Source organism: Cherax quadricarinatus, chromosome 44 (genome assembly GCF_038502225.1).
Source record: "Cherax quadricarinatus isolate ZL_2023a chromosome 44, ASM3850222v1, whole genome shotgun sequence".
NCBI classification, from domain to species: domain Eukaryota; kingdom Metazoa; phylum Arthropoda; class Malacostraca; order Decapoda; family Parastacidae; genus Cherax; species Cherax quadricarinatus.
The window spans coordinates 19,180,342-19,197,706 of NC_091335.1; the positions used below are offsets into that span (position 1 = coordinate 19,180,342).

The window sequence follows — 17,365 nt, forward strand, 5'->3', positions numbered from 1 at the left end:
ATTCCTTTAGTATGCCTTCTCTCAGAGCATCATTTCTTCTAAAAATGGTGTTACAGGAGAATGGGAGTGTTTCTCTTTATTTATTCTACTGTATCAACATGAAGACAACTTGTACACAATGTAAAGCGACGAAAACCAGATGCATTCACCTGATTTATTTACACTACATTTGGGTGGGATGGGGTGGGGAACATTGCCTTGGCTGGCTACCACTTCTACAAATAAAACTTGCCTCTCACCCTACGTTAAAACTACAAATATTTTAAAGTAATTAATGAATGTACTGTATATGTATTTTATCGCTCTGGGGCGCTTTAATTAAATGTCATAGTATGTTACGGGTAGGTGGGGTGGGCTGACCTGGCTGGCTACCAAACTTCCCAAACTTGACTTCGAACAAATAAAACTCGCCTCTCGCAGTACATTAAGACTTCAAATATTTTAAGGTAATTAATAAATGTACTGTACAGCCTCTCCTCACTTAACGACAGTGTTCCATTCCTAAGACCTGGTCGGTAAACGAATTTGTCTGTAAGTGAGGAGCATATTATAATGGTAGTGGGTGTGTGTCAGCCATCTTTGATATTGTTTTAATGTCACCTTTGCACCATTTATGGCATTTCTGGTATATTTTTAAATATTTATACAGTAGTGTACGTACTGTATGTTGTAATAAACAGAATAGAGGAAATCAGCTCTAACATACATTATTTAGGTATGAATGAGAATTGACACAGTTACTTTTTGCTGATAATTCTGTGCTTATGGGAGATTCTAAAGAAAAATTGCAAAGGTTAGTGGACGAGTTTGGGAGTGTGTGTAAAGGTAGAAAGTTGAAAGTGAACATAGAAAAGAGTAAGGTGATGAGGGTATCAAATGATTTACATAAAGAAAAATTGGATATCAGATTGGGGAGGAGGAGTATGGAAGAAGTGAAGGTTTCAGATATTTGGGAGTTGACGTGTCAGCGGATGAATTTATGAAGGATGAGGTTAGTCATAGAATTGATGAAGGAAAAAAGGTGAGTAGTGCGTTGAGGTATGTGTGGAGACAAAAAACATTATCTATGGAGGCAAAGAAGGGAATGTACGAAAGTATAGTAGTACCAACACACTTATGTGGGTGTGAAGCTTGGGTTATAAGTACTGCAGCAAGGAGGCAGTTGGAGGCAGTGGAGATGTCCTGTCTAAGGGCAATGTGTGGTGTTAATATTATGCAGAAAATTTGGAGTGTGGAAATTAGGAGCAGGTGTGGAGTTAATAAAAGTATTAGTCAGAGGGCTGAAGAGGGGTTGTTGAGGTGGTTTGGTCATTTAGAGAGAATGGATCAAAGTAGAATGACATGGAGAGCGTATAAATCTGTAGGGGAAGGAAGGCGGGGTAGGGGTCATCCTCGAAAAGGTTGGAGGGAGGGGGTAAAGGAGGTTTTGTGGGCAAGGGGCTTGGACTTGCAGCAAGCGTGTGCGAGTGTGTTATATAGGATTGAGTGGAGATGAACGGTACTTGGGACCTGACAAGCTGCTGGAGTGTAAGCAGGGTAATATTTAGTGAAGGGATTCAGGGAAACCAATTATTTTTATATAGCTGTACTTGAGTCCTGGAAATGGGAAGTACAATGCCTGCACTTTAAAGGAGAGGTTTGGGATATTGACAGTTTGGAGGGATGTGTTGTGTATCTTTATACATATATGCTTCTAAACTGTTGTATTCTTAGCACCTCTGCAAAAACAGTGATTATGTGTGAGTGAGGTGAAAGTGTTGAATGATGATGAAAGTATTTTCATTTTGGGGATTTTCTTTCTTTTTGGGTCACCCTGCCTCGGTGGGAGACGGCCGACTTGTTAAAAAAAAAAAATACTGGTCAAACAGCCTATTGTAAGTCCGAGTTGCTGGTAAACGAGTACATTGCTATGCAAGGAGAAGCTGTGCATGTATTTTATCACTCTGGGGCACTTTATTTAAATGTCATAGCATATTACTTGTGGGTGGGCTGACCTGGCTGTCTATCATACCTCCCAAACCTGACTTCCTACAAATAAAACTCATCTCTCACCCTACATTAGGACTACAGATATTTTAAGTAATGAGTGTACTGTGTGTGTATTTTACTTTTTATTGTTTTTAATGCATAGTTCTATTGCTAACTTAATATATGTTAGTGTAAACTTGTTATCTGGGATTTATATGCATTTATAATTGGAAAAAATGGCATTCTGCTTTCCGGCGATGTCTGCTTTCTGGCGGTAGCCTGGAACATAACCTGCCATATAAGTGGGGCCCTACTGTATTAAGTAACCATGGGGACATCACACATTCCTGTCTAAGGCATGATTCTCTGCTACATACCCTAAATTGACCTTCACTTTTCTCATAAAATCTTATTACTGAATTTCATAACCTACTCCCTAGTCCTATCACATTACTCCCCTATCCATCCTATAATATACCTTTTCTAAATCCATAAATGCAGCAGAAGAATACCTTAAAGCTCTCTAAGCATTTACTCCCCAGTGTTTCTCAACTTGTTAATCTTTCACATCTGTTTTCTGTTTTCAGCAAAATTTGCTGGTAAAGTATGTCAGTCATTTGCTTTCCTTTTGCACTCACTACTCACATATTTAACCTTTTTTTTTTCTTTCTGTATTTTCTGCCTATTGGGTATCACTTTTACATTGTAAAAAGCTTTCATATGTTAACTTATTTTATATATAATCTTTTTGTGTTCATTGTGGCTTCATAAATAGGTGTGTTAGGTTCATGTCCTTGGTGCCCTTTTTCTGCTTCACTAACAGCCATAAAGCAAGTTTGTTGAGAAAAAGATAAATTTAATGTTTCATCAGCTTTGGGAATCCTATATTGTTAGCTTTACTGTTGATTAAATGTTTCTTTATCACAGAATTCAGAAAATACTTTGAATTTTATAAGGAGCTAGTAGTGTAGCATATATAACCTGATACTGTACTTGTATATCTTAGTACACAAATTTGCATAGCCCATATGTTTTATGAAGTGGATATTTTGCAGTACCTGGCATACATTATATAATAATTGTTATGAAGATAAACTATATGACTAGTTGAACTGGTTAAGGTTTGTAACATAGACCTTGAAGCATTTATATTAAGTAACATGTTGAAGGTTTTACTTTGTGTTGCCCATGAATTTTCTGATTTTCAGCAACTTGAAGAGTTGGTTAGGGTGGGGTTGTAATATTTTTAACACCCATCTGTTTTAACATTTATGAAGGGGTTCAGGGAAACTGGTTAGCTGGACTTGAGTCCTGGAGGTAGAAAGTGCAGTGCCTGGTCTCTGAAGGAAGTGTGGGGATATTTGCAGTTTTGAACTGTAGTATTGGCATGCCTCTGGCAAGACAGTGATAAGAGTAAGTGATGGTGAAAGTGTTTCTTCTTTTTCGGGTCACCCTACCTCAGTGGGAGACGGCCAGTTTGTTAAAAAATAAAAATCCTTGTTGGAGAATGGATATGCCAATGTTTTGCATCAAAATCAAATTGGAGAGCTTCACTTAACAAACCATTCTCTTTGGTCAGAGGCATTCACCTTGTTATGCACATGCAGTACCTCAGCTCATTAGTGCTTTGAGCATAATTATGTACAGTGGAACCTCAAATATCGAACTTTCTTTGTTCCAGACGGCTGTTCGAGTGCCATTACCAAACGAATTTATTCCCATCAGGAATAATGTAAATTAGATTAGTTTATTTCAGACCCTCAAAAATACACTTATAAAAGCACTTACAAAAATACACTGACATAATTGGTTGAGTTAGGAGCAGTTCGATATTTGAGGTTCCACTGTATTTTAATATGAGCTTTATGAACTAGCTTCTTACTGTAAATGTTCCATGTTTGTCTATTTGGTGTATTTAAAAACTGAAATGTTTACAGCAGATTGATTATGATGACATAGTGTTAGTCACTTGAGAGCTTCACTTTATAAATCATTTCTTTCCAACCAATTAGTATTTTGCCCCTCAAGATTTTCTATATTGTATGCCAGATATGGCATCATTTCCACTGCCTATATTTAAATTAAAAAGCAGTCAGTGTATAATATGGTAAAATGATGTGTTGAAGAATCTTTGCATCCTGATACAACAATTAACAGAAAATCTTTCTTTTCATCTTTACAATTTAGCTGGTAAGCATAAATTAGTTGATTACAATAAATATTATGAATGTTTGTCATGGAAAGTGTGACAGTTTTTTTATAATTTTAATTTAATATTTTTTACATTATGCAAATACAGTTTTAACTGGAAAATAGGAGAAACTCGATAGGGTGAAGCCAATGAAAGTAATATGGTAATGTGATTGTCAAACATAATACCATAATGGTTATTAATAAATAAATGGTCACATGATTAATAGTAAGAAAGAGAATTAAGGCATCAGAGAGCTGTGAGCTTTTAGAAAATTTATTTTCACAGAAAGATTACTGTATGGTAGTTGTTATTTGTGTATTAACTTTTAAATATGTTAATTAAGGATGTTTCTTCAAGTTTTTGTGAATTGTATTGCAGTTGCTTCACAAATAATATTCAGATATGAAGTTTGTACAGAAGCAACTTCCAAATTAAAAACTGTTGATGGGTAAAGGAAGAATTTAAAAGCTAGATATTTATGACTAAACAGAATTATTAAACAATGATATTTGGATAAATGTGGATTGGATAATAATACTGATATTACACAAAATTTTCTTGCAATATTTAATTTGAAAAGCTTAAGAACAATGTCCAAGCTTTTAGTTACCAGATAAATGTAAAAATCTAAAATGTGACCATATAAGGGCAGGTTAGGTGAGATTATGATCACCACCATTACCTAAAACTGCCCAAAGTGGAGCTTTCCTCAGCAGAATAGCTGATGTTGTGTTTATTGTACATGGAGACCCATATACTTCTCATTTCCTGTTGTCTGATAATGGATTTCCTTTCTGGACTCCAGTCCATTGGTGGGTGACTTGCTTCTTTGCTGAATGGATCAATCAGCAGGTCATGCAGTGCTCCATCATGACCTGCTAGTGAGTTGGATGCTGGTTACCTCTTGTAAATGCTCTTCCTACTCACAGTTTGCCCCTTTTGTATGGTTTGTGGTCCACTTTTGGGGAGTGTGGGCTGTGAATATGGACACACTTTCAAAACTGATCATGGGTATGCGGATTGTGGGCCTATGCATATTTTGAGCAGATTGGTGCTTGTTCTGCTGGTGGTTTTCAATGGAGCACTATATTTGACTTTGGTCAAGTGAGTATCAGAGGGTACACACCCTGTGTCTGCTTCCAGGTTCTTTGGCAGTTAATTGCATATATTCCTGTGTTAGCTCTGGGGCCATTGATTTATATAGTGCCTTAACTTGTTAGACTCCATTAGTGAGTGGGAGGATGAAGAGATGACGTTATATTTTTTTGTTAATGATTCCTTGTACTTATCCTAGGATTCATTAGGCGACCAAGCAGTCTGAGAATTGTGTTGGGAACTTGCCACACCCAATTGGTTCAGTTTATCTACCAATTTGCCTGTTTGCAATTACCTATATGTAGCTTCAGATGTTCTTTCAGTATTTAATGTCGTGTAATTTTTTTTTAAATTTCCAGTTGTGGCACTCCTGTTCTTGTAGCCCATGCTGTTGTTCTGCCACTGTTTGCCAAAATAATAGTTTTGTAGTATCATTCAGCAACTCTTCATTCTTAGTTTGTAACTGTTTCCTCTTACTCTCCCTGTTGATTTCTTATCACTTCTTTGTGTTCATTAATATTCTTTTATGGAGTCACCATGTCTTATCTTTTTCTCCTATCAGCCAGTGAGGGCATGGCTAATATTCTCAGCCTTTCTAACTTATTTTTTCTGTTGCATATACCAAACTTTGGTTTAACATTTGTTGCGAGCAGTTTTTGGTCAGTGTCACAGATTCCTGAGACAGTCTTTTGTCATTAGTGTTTTTGAAGTTCATCCGAATCTGTACTGTGCACAGAATACATGAAACATTTTGAAGAATGAAAAACTACTTGTGCAGGGTTTGATTAATCTCAAAGATACAAAGACCACCTTCTTATGTGGGGCCAGTACATGGGAAAGCATTAAAAACAAACATTTAATAAAACCTGGAAGGCAGAATGGGGCTAATTGGGCTAAAAATGGTTGGGAGTTCTTGATACTAGTGGTTTGAGTAGATAATTTGTATCAAGAAGTTGATAGTTTGTATTCCTAGTGGTTTATCAAATCCCACACAGAAAGTAGTTTTCCAGTTTTTATAAACATTGTTATACAGGTACAGTATACATGTTGTGCCATTTGGGCAGAGGTATTGATCTTGGCATATAAAGCAACAATTGTTTTACCAAAGTAGAATGAAAATTCCTTGTTGCAATACAGTGGAACCTCGGTTTTCGTCATTAATTCATTCCAGAAAGTCTGACAGAAACTGAATTCGATGAAAACTGAAGCAATATTTCACATAAGAATTAATGTAAATCCAATTAATCCATTCCAGACACCCAAAAGTATTAACAAAAAATATATTTTATAGAGAATAAGTGTAGTTTTACATACAGAAAACAATGAGAAATAAATATAAAGGACTAATGAAATAGATAAATGAACATTTAATATCACTTTTACCTTTATTGAAGACACTTGTTGGCGTATGGAAGGTGCAAGGAGGGGAGAAGGAAGAGAGGTTATTGGAAGGGGAATCCCCTTTCATAAGGACTTCAGGTATTAAGTCCCTATCTGGGGTTACTTCCCTTCTTTGTCTTTTACTGGCACTGGACCCGTTGCACAAAAAATCTGTCCAGAGAGGTCTGTTTTTGGCGTCTCTAAGATTTGCCTAAAATGGGACAAGGCATTGTCATTGAACATGTTGCAGACACTACTTGCAACAGTTTTGTTAAGGTGATATTCCTCCACAAAACTTTGCTATGAGTTCTTTCTTGAATTCTATCATGTTTCTCGCCTTCTCTATCAAAGGGCTGACACTCAGAACTTTCTTTGACCCCATGGTGGCTTATTTAGTAGTCGCACTCAATAAACAAGCACAAAAAACAATGGATTATTTCGAAATGTTTCGGATGAATGCGCAGGGTAATGCTCACTCAATGAGAAACAAAGCCAGACTGACTCAGAACGCGTGGGATGCTTTGTTTGATATGGCGGACCAACAAAAACCAAGGCGATGAACAAAAACTGGGACAAAATTTTGATGAAAAAAGTCATCAAAAACCAAATTTGACAAAAATCATGGCAAACAAAAACCAAGGTTCCACTGTAAGTGTTAGCATCAGTAGCTTTGCTAATAATAGGCTTTATTTCTCTCCTAAGTCCAAGGAACTTAACTCATTTTTTCTGTATGTTCTTCACGTCAGTTAGTACTAATTTATATTACATGCTAATTTTCAGAAATATAAACTGCACAATAATTGGAAATATACTGTATATACACACATGTATAATGTATGCAAATGCAGTAGACCATCAGTTAGACTGTGATTAAATTGAAAGATAGCAGCTGAAAATTATATCATGGGTAACAGCAGTATTGTGCTCCATAAATTATGAAATTAAATATGCAATATATGGGTAGTTCCCAGTATAATTTTCTCTTGGGCCATGAGAAGAGTGCCTGCCTTAGCCTCTGGAAATCGAGTCACTAAGCAATGAGCAGTACCCCAGTCATGTCCTCTGGACAGTATTATTCTTACTGTTTTCTCAAATTCGTTTAAGTTGTGCATGTTTTAATTTATGTAATGTAAAACACCCTGCCTTGGTGGGATATGGCTGGTTCGTTGAAATAAAACCTGTATAAAAAAAAGCTTGAAAGAATATTCAGTTCCTTAATAGAAGAAAGCTTCATTGGCACTGCTCTGCACGTACTGTCAAGTCGCACTGTTAGTCCACCATGTCTTAATAGATTGTCCTGTGTGTCAACAGTCATGCAGGATTCACTTCTGGCATTTACACTGCCCAAACACACATTAACTGTCCTCCTCTCTGAAAGTCCCACCTTGGGTGCAGAATCTTGAACTTTTCAACAGAAACTACTTATTGCACCAACTATGATTTAAATTCTTCTCTCACACTAACCCTTACCCCTCACATGCATGTAATTATTATACATCCTTACACCATATTTATATACCTTCCTCTTTATCATATATTGCCCTTCCTCTCTAAATTTCCAAGTCAGTTCAACAACCCTTCCTCAGCCCCTTGAGTTATACTTTTTGGTAACCCTATACCTCATCCCCAAACTCAGAATTCTCTAGGTAATATTGCCACCACATATCACCCTAAACCATATCACTGCCTCCAATATCTAGCAGTGTTCAAGACCCAGGTTCATGTTAGTACCACTATAGTACATTGGCACCAACATGCATAGATCTTAGAAAATAAGACACTTTAGATATGCTATTGCTTATGATCTCACAATATTACTGGGAGCCCAAGTTGGTAGCTCAATCCATATTTCCCAGGCAGGCTTGACACAGCTTGGCTGTCTGTGGCCTAGTAAGCCCCTAACTAAATAGTCAGCTGATGCTGCCTACTACTATTGGGCATATCAAGGTTTATCCTATGGTATATGATAAACCTTGATACACCCAAGCTCAGTCAAATAGGCTTACAGTAATCCTCCCTGCATTCTTCAAATGTTTCCAGTAATGTGTAACAATGTAGGGTAAGATAAACTATTATTTTTGATGTTTGGCATTTTTGGAGGGTTGTGGAATGTAACCCTATTTTTTTTCATATGTTCTTCAGTTTAGCTGGTGCTAAATTCAATTACTCTTGGATTTTCGGGATCATACCCCTCGTGTTAATTGAGGTCTACTGTATATATATACCTACATGTACTGTACATATATATGCATACCTATAAACATGCATGCATATAGATATACACATGTACATATATGCTTTCATATACACATATACTGGTATATACAAACTAGTTTAAAAAAAGTTATACTTCATTAATTTTTAAATGTTTTTTTTTTCTCTAGGCATATGACAACAAAGAATCTTGTGTACGCAAGGCATCTGTGTTTTGCATGGTGGCTCTACATAATGCAGTTGGGGAGGAAGCCATGCGACCGCACCTTGAAACTCTGACTGGTTCTAAGTTAAAACTTCTTAATTTATATATCAAGCGTGCAGAGACACAAAATTCTGGAGCATCTTCTCCAAAGTCTGAGCCTCCTATGTAATATATTATAAAAAAAAAGAGGAGGTTGTGATTTAGTGAGATGGATGTGCATAAGTTCGGTCTTACAGAACAGCTGAATGATCCAAGTATCACAAGACTGTCAGTCACAGATATACTGAGAGAGGGAGAGCAAAGGGCAAAGGGAAAGGAAAAGTCTGTGAGCTAAATTTACAGTCAATTGATTTTCACGAGTGTAGAGAATCAAATATGCCAAACAGTGAGCACTCATAAATACAGCATAGGTGTACACAATTTTATATTACAATGAAAATAATGTGATGTTCATGACAAGTATGGCACAAAATTTGAAGTAAAATTATGAATTTTTGTGACTACCATGTTTGAAAGGGATAAAACTCCCTTCTTTGGCAAGAGTGACTCTTCAACACTGCAGTGCCAGGTGGTTCTACCATAGTTTTATGATTAGTTTTTACTGACCTATTTGCTTACTTGGCAATCTTTGTGTGATAGATTACTTTGTGAATACTGATAACATAGATATGGCTTTTCCTGGCAAAGTGAAATATTATAAACCAGTTTTAGAATGTTAAGGAGCAGCCTTCGAGCAATTTTGATGCATATGTGCCATTAGGGGTGCAGCTCATGTTAACTAAAGGAGATTACACTATTACTTGCTGCCTATCTTAATTTTCTCCTGTATGGTGACTCTACTGTAAGAACCAGAAGATGGAGGATATTCAATGCCAATACGGATATGATTATTAACAATAGTGTAACTCAATATTAGGGGCTGGGAGCTAGTCAATTGTGCTTGAAAGTGACATCATGATAGTCTTGTATGACTTTAATTATTTGTAACCCCTTTAGCTGACATATGATACTAATGCAATTGGTTTTTACTGGTCTCTGTGACAATACAGATGTTCTAAATCTTGTTGAATGGTTGACCTGGGTCTGAACAAAGCTGGCTGCAATGCATGACCTAAACAATTTTTTGTTGCAATAGTTGAGTGAGCAATTGTCTGGGGCTAGTATAGATACATGTCTGGGGCCCACCATTCCAGTTTCCTGTGTGCCTGTTGTGGCTTGATGTGAATGATGGCTTGCCTTGGGCTAAGCTTATGCTGGAATGTATGATATTGGTATGTTTGTAATATATTTCATGTACATAAATTTTTTTTGGTCAAGGATTCTAAATCTTAATAATAATGGTAATTATTTTTTTAAAATACAGTATATCAGATACGTTACTTAACACTCACCATCTCCATTGATTAAATGTTTTTTCAGAATGATTGTGCTAACAAACCTTGTTAGGGATCATCAAGTTTTGATGTAAGTTTGTAAGCAATTCACATTTACCCATAATTACATGTTCAGCAATTTTGAGCTGCAGGATGTTTGTTCCTCAAAAGCACAAATTCATTCGCACTAGGGAATTTGAGCTTAACCCAGCACTACATAGTTAATTTGTTATAAATGCAAAACCAACATGTGATAAGGCATAAAACACACTAAACTTGAATTTGAAAACTCACATGACAGATCAGTTTGTATAGTTCTGGTTACTCACATATGATGAAATATAAAAAATCTTAACTGTGTTACTGATGCTTTATTATGCTGTAGAGCTTTTAACAGATCAAAGATTGAATTTACACCCATCTTTATATCTACTTAAAACATATGTATTTGGTATCATTAACTTAAACATTTTCTACAGTATTTCATTTATGTTTACCTAAATTATTATTATTATTATTATTATTATTATTATTATATGATCATATTGTATTCACAAAATGCTAAACCCATGTGGGCCATTCAGTGCTGCTATTCTAAAATGCTATGAAAACATGTTCTACTAAAAAACCTAGTGTTTTAGCTACAGAATGTTTTGTAAATTAAAATTTGTTAAATGACAGTTGGAACAGCTTGCTATTGCTGAAAAGTTTTGGGGCAGCCGAACTGTTTCCTCCACCATATACCAAAAACTTCTATTTCAACAGTAAAAGCAACTTTAGTTTTGATGTATTAAGTTTTGAGATTTTTTCAGCTTTAAATTTTTTAATCATTGGTACTTGAAGATAGAACTTTGGAATGTATAATGGATTGTGATGTGTGATCTATGATCTGTGGTTGGAGTGCTACTCTTCTTACATTGTGAATTACTTTTGTGTTATTTATTAAAAGTATAAGCTTTAATCGAGGCCTCACATCTGTGGCTCATAACTGCTGGTTTTGTCCTATTTTCCATTCATGTTAAGGCTGTATATAATGATTTATGTGCCAATGAGTTCTCTTTTTTCTATAATGTGATACCTCTTTTTGTTGGAGTGTGATGTATGGAAGGTGGTCAAAACAGCACTAAATAATCCCAAAGTCATAAACTTGTCTTTCATTGGTTGCATAAAAGGTAGTTTGTGTAATTAACACATGATTTGTGGGGAAAACTGTGACCATGGTAATTATAGTTGCATTATTTTGGAAAAAGCTTCATAACCAATCTTGGCATACTAATATTACAATATAATATACTGTCAGATTTATTGCAACCAGTAGTTCATACCAACCTCTAATAAAAATATACAGAAGGCTTATTAATATTAGTAGACAACTTACTGAAAGGTATGACTGTTAAAGAGGCATTCAAATTTTGGGATGGTTATCATTGATGATATTAAAACTTACCTTATATGCAGTTTCTCTTAATTGAATCCTACATTTATGTGACTTGCCAGTCTCAACAAAATTCTTGTGTTGATTTAAAAATTCAGCTTTCTTTAGATTTATTTGCAGTTCTTATTTAGAATGTCATGTTAAGGTGCATAGTTTTAATCATGTGTAGAAAATGAGCCTTTTTGAAGAACCCATGAGAAAAACAGACATCACTTTGATTTTAAATATGTTGCAGGAAATGTGAGCTTAATGAAAATACAGTAATAGGCAAGTGTGATATGGATGGTGTCATGCTAAGTTGTGTAGGTGTGAGGGATGCTGGCTGCCCCAGGTGACTCCTTTGCACATTCATTATCCTAATAAATCTCATTATAGTTGCTTTTTTTATTTTAACCTTTGTATACAAGGTCTTTGTATTGAAAATTTGCTCATCTATTTTTAATATTACTTGTTAATATTTTTATAATTACCAGGGTAGCTGGTAATTATCAACTTGATGACTTTTAGGATAGTCTCTGAATATTACTAATTTCATAGGATTATCTGATAATAATTTATAATAGTATTCTCATTTTTGTATATTTTGTTCCTCTTCAAGGGGGGCTCCTTGGCGTGGTGAAGAGGCTCTTGGTCTGAGGAATTAGCCCTGTCGGTCTTCTTCCTCAGACCGAACCTAATTACCCCCCATTCTCCCCTCCCCTATCCCATCCTCCCCATCCTCCCCTTTTTCCATTCCTCCTCCTCCTCCTCACCCCTCCCTTTTGCCCTTCCTCTTTTTAGCCTTCGTGATTTCTCCCACAGGCGTGCTAGTTCCTAGGTAGGGGAAAGGACACCGGGGTCGATCCCATTCCGTTGAGGTTTCTTGGCGGTGGCGTAGTTTGCCGTGGAATCTGGATTGCCTAGGGATGTCCCGATCCCTCTCCGGTATCCCGGAGTAGCTTTGGGTGTCTTTTGGGCGACGGGTGTATCTCTGGAAGCCACCTTTCGGATTCCGGGGGTGGTGGCTGAAGGAGGTATGCTTTGTGGCGGATATCCGGCCGCCCTCTCTTTTGTCCACCGAGGTAGCTCGGCAGATGTGAGGTTGCTATCCCGGATTGCTGGTTTACTGGCATGAAGGGTAGGGTATGGCACGGGTTCCATGCTGCATCTGCGCTACTAGCGGTGTCGAGTCCTCTTGGGCGCGGAGGGAGATTTCCGGCCCTTTCATTCCTCCTGGGAACTATTCCTCCCCGCTCCCCCCTTTTTTTATTCTTTTTTTTGTTTTTATTTTCTTTTCTTCTTTCTTTTTTTTTCTTAAAAACAAAAAGCAAAGGAGTAACCTAACCATGGCAGCCCTAGTCCATGAAACCACTACCCCCGGGCCCCTTCTTGATACCGCACCCCATTCTGACCCTGCCTTGTGTTTAGACCACTCTTCGGACACTCCTGATGCCCCTGTACCTCTTGCTGGTGCTGTTTCCTCACCCGCTTCAGGTACCGGGGCTTCGACTGACTCCTTCGATTTGTCTGAACTCCGCTCTCCTTTGACTATGCTTCCGGCTTCTCCCTCTACGGTACGGCAATTTTCGAATCGCCCACCCATTTCATGCCGGACCAACTCCGGTCCTACTCCTAAACGCCAACGTCAATCTCCTGATGATGCTCCGTCGTTACCTTCCCATTCTACTCGGAAACGACCGACACGTCAAGCACTCCCTCTCCACGCTCAGTTTCGGACCACACAATGGACTAAATTCTTTACTTTAAGACCAACTTCTTCTTCTGCCTACCTTTCTGACCATAGTATTGCCAAAGCGCTCCTGCGTCATGTTGGCAGAGATATTTCATTTCACGCTCTCAAGAGCGGTACGCGCATCGTCACTGTCCAGAATGCTACCCAAGCTCATGATCTTTCTCTCCTTTCGAATATCGATACTACTCCTATCACTATTGAAAAACATCTTTCTCTCAATTCTTGTAGTGGTACTGTCATTCTGCCCCATACCATAGTCCAACAGAATTTCCAGTCATGTGGCAATGACATTTTTGAACAGCTGGAACTCCAGGATCTCCCAATCCTCAAAGTAGACACTTATGTCCTTCCTGCCCGGGGGCGGAGACGTTACCCTTGCAATGTGGCTCGTTTAACTTTTGACAGCCGAGAACTCCCGTCCTCTGTATATGTCGCGGGACATCGGTTACAAGTTCGAAAGGTGATACCTACACCGCAACAATGTAGAAATTGCTGGCGTTTTGGTCACCCAGCGAAATATTGCAGATCTATGGCCGAATGCCCAGTCTGTGGTGCCGACAACCATTCTAATACATCTTGCAGTCAACCTCCATCTTGCCTTAATTGTAATGAAGCTCACCCTTCGTACTCCCGCCGTTGCCAGGTCTACTTAAATGAACGTGAAATCCGTTGCCTCAAAGAGGCAGAAGGTCTCCCTTATGCTATGGCAGTTACTCATCTCCGCCTCCAAGGGAGACTACCCCGTGTTTCTTATTCTCGTGTTTCCAAACATCCCCCCACTTCTGGGGTCCCATCTTCTGCAGCCTCCTCTGTTGTTACCCCTCCCATAGCCATTACGGCATCTAATCCTTTTGCTGTCCTTGGCTCTGACGTCCCGACTACAACTCAGTCTGTTCTCACATCTCCGCGTCCTTCCTCACAAGCCCCAGTATCGACAAGACCTCGTACGACACCTAATACCAATCGCCCCTCTACTCAGAAGTCCAAAAAATCCACAATGCTCAAATCTTCTTTGCCCCTTCCTTCCCTTCTTCCACCTCCACACGTTACCTTTCCAGTCTCTGTACCTAGTTCTTCCCCTCTCTCTGGCTCTATTACAAGTGTGGAGATTCACCCTCCTCCTCGTACTATGCCTTCCACCCCCGTCCCCTCCCAAGTTTCTCCCTCTTCTGTCACCTCCCAGGTTTCTACCTCTTCTGTCCCCCCCCACACTTCATCTCCAGTCCCTTACACTTTTCCCTCCCCCTCTACTTTGGTACAGTCCATTACTGTCCCAATCTTTACTCACCCTCCTCCTCCTATCTCCAATATGGTTTCCCATACATCTTTGAATTCAGAAACACTTGAAGCCATTTCAGAATATATTGCAGAGACTAAACCTTCAATGGACACTGATTCACTTCCTGTTCCTTCTCTTCCCTCTCCTCCATCTTCACAACCCCATTCTTCGCAACGCTCCGTTCCTTCGCTACTTGAACATCTTCCAATGCCACCACACGTTGACTTTTCTAACCCCTCTAGTCCGTAGGTGCCTTTACCTACAGATTCCTGATATTTTCTTCATCGCCAATCATGGCCTATTTACAGTGGAATATCCGCGGCCTCAGGGGTAATCGGGGTGAGCTTCAGATGTTGCTTTCCAGGTTTTCCCCTGTTGGTGCTTGCTTACAAGAACCAAAATTACACTCGGCTGTTTTCCAACCTATCTCAGGCTATAATTTATTGTATTCTTCGGATCCTTTCTCAGATGGGACCTTTAATGAAAGTGCCCTTCTTCTACGCAATGATATTCCGTACTGTCAACTATTTGTCCATACCTCGCTGCATTACACTGCAGCCCGTATCCACTTGAATAAGTGGTTTACAATATGTTCTTTATATCTCTCTCCTTCTCGAGCATTTTCTATCCCAGACTTTGCCTTTCTTGTTTCATCCTTACCACCACCACTTCTGTTACTTGGTGATTTTAATGCCCACCATTTCCTCTGGGGGGGGTCTCATTGTGACTCACGTGGCATTCAGTTGGAGGCTTTTCTTGCCTCTCACCCCCTCCATGTTCTAAATACGGGTACTCCCACCCATTTTGATCCTCGTACTCATACTCTCTCTTGCATCGATCTATCAGTCTGCTCTTCCTCCACTGCACTAGACTTCACCTGGTCTGTTCTACCAGACTTACATGACAGCGATCATTTTCCGATCATTCTTACTTCTCCTTCCTATTCACCACCTTCCCGTAGCCCTCGCTGGCAATTTGATCGGGCAAATTGGGATCTTTACTCACACCTCACTGCTTTTAGTGAGGTTCCTTCTTCATCCTCCATTGATGAGCTCCTACACATCTTCTCGACATCAGTTTATACCGCAGCTTCTCATTCTATACCCCACACCTCAGGCAGGCATTCTCAGAAGTGCGTGCCTTGGTGGTCTCCTGCTTGTGCTCGTGCAGTACGTTTGAAACGTGCTGCATGGGGCAGGTACCGGTACAATAGAACCGCTGAGAGACTTCTTGATTTTAAGCAGAAGCGTGCGATCGCTCGCCGTGTCATCCGTGAAGCTAAACGCACTTGTTGGCGAGACTATGTTTCCACCATCACCTCTGCTTCTTCTATGAGTGCAGTCTGGAAAAAAGTGAGGAAATTGAGTGGTAAATACTCTCCTGACCCGGCTCCTGTTCTACGGGTCACTGGTGTTGATATAGCAAACCCTCTCGACGTTGCCATTGAACTTGGCACACATCTGGTCCGTATTTCCCGAGGGCTCCATCTATGCCCCTCATTTCTTTCCTCAAAGTCTGCCAGAGAGTTAGTACCCTTGGACTTTTCTTCTCTCGGAGAAGAACAGTATAATGTGCCTTTTACACTTCAAGAACTGGAGGCAACGCTCTCAGCTTGCCGATCATCGGCAGCTGGGCCTGATGACATTCATATTCGTATGTTACAACATTTACATCGGTCAGCCCTTGTAGTCCTCTTACACCTCTTCAATCTTATTTGGGCACAAGGAGTTCTTCCCCAGCTGTGGAAATCTGCCATTGTTCTCCCTTTCCGCAAACCGGGTACTACAGGACATGATGCCTCCCACTATCGCCCCATCGCTCTTACAAGTGCAGTTTGCAAAGTGATGGAACGCCTCGTAAATCGACGTTTAATGTGGTATTTAGAGACTCACAACAGTCTCTCCGCTAGTCAATATGGCTTTCGTAAGGGTCGTTCTACCATAGACCCCTTACTACGCTTGGATACGTATGTTCGTAATGCCTTTGCGAATAATCACTCAGTTATTGCCATATTTTTTGACCTTGAGAAGGCATATGACACAACTTGGAGGTATAATATTTTGGCCCAGGCCCATTCCTTAGGCCTCCGAGGCAATCTACCATCCTTCCTTAAGAACTTTTTAACTGACAGACATTTCCGTGTTCGAGTCAATAATGTTCTTTCCCCGGACTTCGTCCAAGCTGAAGGTGTCCCTCAGGGATGTGTTCTAAGCACAACACTTTTTCTCCTTGCTATAAATGATTTGGCCTCTGTTCTTCCACCCAATATTTGGTCATCACTCTATGTTGATGACTTCGCTATTGCTTGTGCAGGCGCTGACTGTCACCTTATTGCAGTTTCTCTCCAGCATGCGGTCGACCGTGTTTCCACTTGGGCCACCACACATGGGTTTAAATTTTCAAGTACCAAAACTCACCAAATTACTTTCACTAGACGCTCTGTTATCTCCGATCATCCTTTGTATCTCTATGGCTCCCGTATCCCCGAAC

At 39.3% G+C, this 17,365-nt stretch overlaps 1 protein-coding gene across 15 annotated transcripts in view; it reads left to right on the forward strand.

The window, feature by feature from the left end:
- Window positions 1-12,239, forward strand: part of chb (chromosome bows) — a 788,037-nt gene extending 775,798 nt beyond the window's left edge. For all 15 annotated transcript variants that reach the window (XM_053789056.2, XM_053789064.2, XM_053789065.2 and 12 more), the window contains one exon: window positions 9,022-12,239. In XM_053789056.2, the coding sequence (XP_053645031.1) occupies window positions 9,022-9,225 (204 nt within the window). In that variant the 3' untranslated portion in view covers window positions 9,226-12,239. The remainder of the gene's footprint in view (window positions 1-9,021) is intronic.
- Window positions 12,240-17,365: the final 5,126 nt, after the last annotated feature.